At 52.9% G+C, this 6,256-nt stretch overlaps 1 protein-coding gene across 1 annotated transcript; it reads left to right on the forward strand.

The window, feature by feature from the left end:
• Nucleotides 1–4,677: 4,677 nt before the first annotated feature.
• Nucleotides 4,678–5,649, forward strand: TAS2R40 (taste 2 receptor member 40). Its single transcript, XM_045857613.1, has one exon. It carries the CDS (start codon nucleotides 4,678–4,680, stop codon nucleotides 5,647–5,649), a length of 972 nt encoding a protein of 323 aa, XP_045713569.1.
• Nucleotides 5,650–6,256: the final 607 nt, after the last annotated feature.

The raw sequence follows: 6,256 nt of genomic DNA on the forward strand, positions 1-6,256 counted from the left end.
GTATCGCAATGCCCGTTACATTACATTTCCAGAAACCGATTCTAAGGCAGAACACAGTACCAAATCGCTAGGTCACTTTCCCCAGGACTTTTTAAACTGCTTGTGGATGCATTTTCGGGGAAACAGCCAAAGTGTCAACCAAACGGCTGATTATGTGATAACAATCTACTGCCTGAGCACATGCAGCGCGTTCTTGTCCTCGGAGGATGTCCACGAGTTCACTTCAGCCGTTCAGCCACCCTCCTCCGCATCCTGCTGTGACCAACCCGACCTCTGTGCTGTGCAGTGAGCAGAATGCTGGGTTGCGTCCAATCCGTCAAACAGTCCCCGAAGGCTCCCTGGCCCCGGCCCCAGGAGGGGAGCCAGCTGACAGGTGGCGAGCACCGTGTCCAAGACACGTTCCGTTTTTAACTCCCAGCAGAATGCCATCCTGCCGAACGCTGCAGAGGAGGAGACGTCCGCCCGTGTCCTTACATAACTTGCCACATGGAACTTCGGTTTTATGGCAGGTCCAACGTGAGCAGCGTCTGTCCCCGGAACACCATTCTCTGCTAAACAGTTCAACCGTTTCCTCCGGCAGCACAATGACTGTCTTCATTACGTCCTGCTGTGTGCCTGTTGTGACCCCACTGTTTGAAACACTTTCAGTCATACACAAATTCTCAAAGTCACAGTGAACCAGTAGGACTCACATCTAAATATTACTAAACCTGCACCGTCATCAGCGGCAACAGCAAATGTTGCAGTGTTTGAAACTTTCACACGATTTATCTTGCGTTTCCAAGCTCTATTTCCAGAACATTGAGAGACAGTGTTTCTAGTCACACTTGCATTTGCATGTGTTTATATCTTTTCAGGACACAATTTCACTGTGTTCAATAGACACTCCTTCGTGACTTGCCGTCGGTGGAGAATTGGGTGTCCCAGGCAGATTATTTTTTTCCACATAAACACAACACTGTTTATTTTAAAATAGCAAAACAAGACTTGTTGACATTTCGGTTCTCTGTACCGCTTCTTGGGTGCTGAGCACACGTCTGTTCCACACCCCGGCCTTTGTTCTGAGACAGCCCCTCAGCTGCCTTCTCCAGTTGTGCCCAACGCCAAGTAAGCACGTGGACATGGTCCGTTTACAAAGGTGAAGCATATGACCTCCAGGTCTGTCTTCTTTTTCCTGCCTTTCATAGAGTTTTGGGAAATATTTTGCTTTTCTAACACGATATTGTGGAAGACATTTTTCACAGCTAAAAACTCAGTTTTGCAAAATATGGTCATTATTTTCTATAAGTCAACCTCTGGATCTGGTCTCCCTCCACTTGAGAGAAGAACACAACCTCTCAGTCCCCTCCAGGAAGTCATTCCGTCACATCCACAGGGACGCCCGGGGACCCGGTTTCTGCTACCCCAGAATCAGTCCTGCAGCCCACACGGTAAGCCAAGCAAGTGAGTGCCCCAAAGGGGTCCCCACCCTCCCCTGCTCCATGTTAGAATTTTAATGGGAAGCCTTGGAAATGCCCAACGCTTAGCTTTTCTCCAAAGAAATTACAGAGAAACTTTGAGGGTGGGGACATGGCTATGTGTGTGTTTTTTAAAGCCCTTCAGGTCATCGAGACAACCGTCGGCAGGATTGCCAACGAGAGACCCACAGCAAGCGGCTGAGGACTGGCGATGGACACCTCCCCGCAAAGCCTACTGAGAGGCAGCAAAGGCAGCTCTCCTGCAACCAGCCACAGTCACTGCATCCAGCTCTGCATGTATAAAGGGAAGGGAGGCGAGGGGAAGGTGGCCAGAGTGGCAGGCAGCGCCCTGGAGAACTGCCACAGAGCCCTCTCCACGGCCCCCACGTGCTCCTCACCATGCAGCCCACATACAAGTGTAATTGCCAGTCCTCCGAGGTCCCCAGGAGCCAGGCGGTGTTGGCGGGGAAGAAGCAGTGAGCCCAGGAAAGTGCATTGACCACAGACAGGAACCAGGAAAATAAAGCAACGGCATCTGCGTCCTCTCTTCCCAGCAGTGCCCTGGCGGAGCCGGGGCTGCAGAGGGAGGGAAGCTGGCCCATCCCCATCCAATCCATGCAGATGGGGTCGCAGCACAAACTGTGCTCAGGGAGGGAGAGAAGGTCAAAAGACTTAAACCGGCAGGAAACTAAACTGAGTTGAGTGCTCATCACCAAAAAGACTGGGAAAGAGGGAACCTGCCCCAAGACACCAGGGTGGCAGGTGGGAGCCGCCACGGCCCAGAGCTGAGCACGGGCGGAAGGAAAGAAACGTGTTTGTGTTTGTCGCACTGAGCCGACACTGCTCCCTACGCCGATGATACGTGTGTTTTCTCAGTCACACCAGACTTGACCAGTGTCGTTACAAGATTGCTCAGAATTTCTCCTGCCTGTCCTCCCGGAAATAACATCTTTGTTACTTGGGGGTCAAACAGAGTCTTGTAGGGGGCAGAGGGGCCTCCTCCAAGGCCGTTCCTCTGCCCTTGCTCCCAAAGCTGCCCTGAGAGGACCACCGGACCCCTTGGGCATCCGCTACCCTCTCGGCAAACACCCAGGCCCTTGCTGCGGGCTCAGGGAAGCTTCTGCGGCTTTGCTGAGCGTGGCGGGGCAGGCTGCAGCCCCTCCTCTGCCTCTGTGAGGGGTAGCACCCACGCAGGGCCCCTCTCCAGAGACGCCTTCCTCCTCCGACCCTCCTCTTGTGAAAAGCACGTTCAAGTCCGCACGGTGGTGCGTGAGAAAGAAGTGAGAGGAAAATGGCTCCTCTAATCACAGATTCCTCCAAATCCGTTCCACCCTGCACCTGCACCAAAGCTTTGACCTTAACAGCCAATAATCTGAAACCTTTGGTGGTTGGTTCCCGCCAACCCCACTGAGATTTCTCCTAAAATAGAGTTGCCTCTGTTCCCCTCCTAAAACCAAAGAAAGACATAAATGAAAGCCAACGGAAGATGGTATCGGAACGGCGGAAATCAGCAATCACGTGTGAGAAATGTGGGGAGATGTTTTTTTTACCATCTTGCCTAGATTGGGACAAACTAAACCGAAAGATGCGTGTGAGGCTTCGGGACACGTGGGAGCTGCTGGCAAACGCTCCTTTCCTCTCTCGGCGGGAGGGAGAGAAGTCGCCGGCGCGGCAGCTGTCTGCCCGCAAGGCTTCACTCCCCACCCGCATCTGGCTGCTGCGCACACAGCAGCTGGGGACATGCTTGTGCCCGCCTTCGGGCTCACAGGAACTTCCTTTTCTCCAAACAAAGCTCTCTCGATATTTGCAAGCGTGATGGAGTAATGCAAGACAACTGTACAATATGAGTTGGGGAACTCGATTTTTACCATCCCTCCCTTTATGGTATAAAAAGTGTGACAGGGCACGCCGTGGCCCGAGGCACAGGGGCCAGGAGACCCGAGGGATGGGTGAGCGCTGTGACAAACCGAGAAGTGCGTGCATGTCTGGCTTCAGGGGGGCAGGCACCATTCCTCTGCAGCCGATTCACCCTGCAGACCGCATGGCGCCAGATCTTCTCATTTGCAGGAGAAGACAGCTTTTTCTTTCCCCCTGAATATATGTAATCTCCTAAATGGAAATGCTGGCCAATGAAAAATATAGTTCGCCCTGGTGCACTAACGCTGTCCAACCTTAGACGGCACAAGACCAAACATCAGCGCAGGCTAGGTGTGGCGCAGACTCCCCGAACCCCAGCTGAGCCTGGTTCTCAGTCCTGGGCCCTGTGGAAGCACAGCACGCCCGGGCCCGGGCCAGGTCCTGAGCGACTAGATCAGGAATGAGTCCTGGGCGCCTACCTATTCTTTAAAGCGCTGGAGTTCATTCTGTTTCACGGCTGGGGTCTAGTAGGGAGTCAGATTTCAAGTTACAGTATTTTCTCACAGGTCCCAGCCTCAACACCACGTTCAGAACACTCGGAAGCCTTCCCAGGCTACCTCCACCGGATTCTGCGCTCCAGCAGTGATGTGGATACCAGTCAACTATAATCAGTCACACACACACACACACACACAGTGAAAATGTGATGATCGCGCCTTTCTCCTGTCTAGTTAACCCAAATAGCGTCCAGTGTTGGCTTTTCTGTGTACTATTTGAGGATATTACAACAGCCGGCCTTTCTGGAAGGAATGGGATTCTAAGCCAAAGATGTTCACGTAGGAGCTAATGGGAATTTTTGGTTTGTAAACATGCCAACCATAGTCATAAAAACTCCCCAAATAAGGGAGACCATACAGGAAGCAGGAGAAGGCAGATCAGGGAACCGGAAAGCATTTTTACAAATCATTCAGCAGGTAACAGGTCTTGTGAGACAAGTAAAAAGGCCAAGGGCCACGAAGCCTCCTCATCTGGGACTCTTGCCCTGGCAGGCAGATACGGACTTAAAGTAAATCAGGCAGGAAGGTGCTGTGACAGGTACCTGTCCCCAGGTCTCCCCAGTGAGCTCGTGAAAGCCCAAGACAAATGGTATTTATGAAAAATGGAGACAGCCAGTAACCAGATCCTGTCGCCATTTGCATTTCAAGCCTCTAACCTGTAGTCACGTGACAAGCAAATGAAGAAAAATTAGAAATAACCATTAACTGAGAAAACATTCCCACACCAATGAGCGAGAGGCAGGAGACTGCAGAACAGGCACCAGTTCTTGGCAAGGAAACAAACCCAAAAGTCTGGGCCCGAAAGGATGGCAGTGGTGAACACAGACATCACGGACAAAGGCATGTCCAGGGACAAGGTCGTCTTCACTTTGGTGGTCTCTGGGATCCAGTGCGTCACTGGCATTGTCGGGAACGGCTTCATCATGGTCGTCCATGGGGCCGAGTGGGCCCGACGCGGAAGGCTCCCGGTAGGAGACAGCATCCTGCTGATGCTGAGCGTCTCCAGGCTCTTGCTCCAGATTTGGATGATGCTGGAGAATATCTGCAGTCTACTCTTCTGGGTCACTTACAACCAGAACGCGGTGTACATCCCTTTCAAAGTCATCACCGTGTTCCTGAACTACTGCACCCTCTGGCTCGCCGCCTGGCTCACCATCTTCTACTGTCTTAAAATCGCAACCTTCGCTCACCCGTTGTTCTCCATGATGAAGAGGGAGATCCTGGCGCGCATGCCTGGGCTTCTGAGGCTGTCGCTGCTCATCTCCTTAGGCTTTAGCTTTCCCTTCTCTAAAGACATCTTCAACGTGTATGTGAACAGCTCCATTCCGGTGCCCTCATCCAACGCCACTCGCAAGGAGTACCTCTCCGAGACCCATGTGGTCAACCTGGCTCTGCTCTATAACCTGGGGATCTTCATCCCTCTCATCATGTTCATCCTGGCGGCCACCCTGCTCATCCTCTCTCTCAAGAGGCACACTCTACGCATGGAAAGCAACGCCACAGGCTCCGGGGACCCCAGCATGCAGGCCCACGTGGGAGCCATCAGAGCTACCAGCTACTTTCTCGTTCTCTACATTGTCAACGCAGGCGCTCTCTTCCTTTCCATGTCCCATGTCTTCAACAACAACAGCCCCTGGAGTATCTTGTGCAAAGTCGTCATGGCTGTCTGCCCAGCTGGCCACTCAGTGCTGCTGATCTTGGGCAACCCTGGGCTGAGAAGAGCCTGGAAGCGGCTGCAGTCCCGAGTTCATCTTCACCTGCGAGGGCAGCCTCTGTGACTGGAGCCCCCAGGACCTGGTCCGTGCAGCTCCGCCTTCTCCTCACCTGGACCTCTCCTTCTCACCCATCTTCCCTTTCCGAATCCTGCTCGGACACTCCTCCTCGGGTAACTGCATCCTCTCATAACTGTGGAGCTGAATCTTTAACTTCAGCGTCTTAGCAGACGTAGCTAAGCAGCTCTGAGATGGGTTTGTGAGTGCTCCTTGATCTCTGCTCGTTCACATCCTGCCCTGAGTGCCTCTCCACTTCCTCCTCCCCCAGGCTTTAAGGAGAGGGTGGCAGACATCTTCATTTGCCCGGGAAGATCTCTGTTTGTGCCTGTTGTCACTGTGCACCTTGAATTCTCAAGTCTGTCTTGGTCTGGTCACCCTACTTAAGGCACCTCACTAACTCCCCCCCGCCCCCCGCCCCATTAAGGAAGAGGAGGGAAGGGAAAGCAGACACCTACGAGAAAAGGGTTCAGGGAAGAGAGGCTGCCAAAATCTGCAAGTGCTGCGGAGGTTTCCTGGAAAATGAAGGGAAGTAAAAGGCTTGAAATTGGACCACGAGGAGGCCAGGTACACGACTAGCCGAGTGATGATGTGAAATTCAGACGACAGGAGTGCC

Source organism: Phyllostomus hastatus, unplaced genomic scaffold (genome assembly GCF_019186645.2).
Source record: "Phyllostomus hastatus isolate PE091 unplaced genomic scaffold, TTU_PhHast_1.1 phas_scaffold_142, whole genome shotgun sequence".
NCBI classification, from domain to species: Eukaryota; Metazoa; Chordata; class Mammalia; order Chiroptera; family Phyllostomidae; genus Phyllostomus; species Phyllostomus hastatus.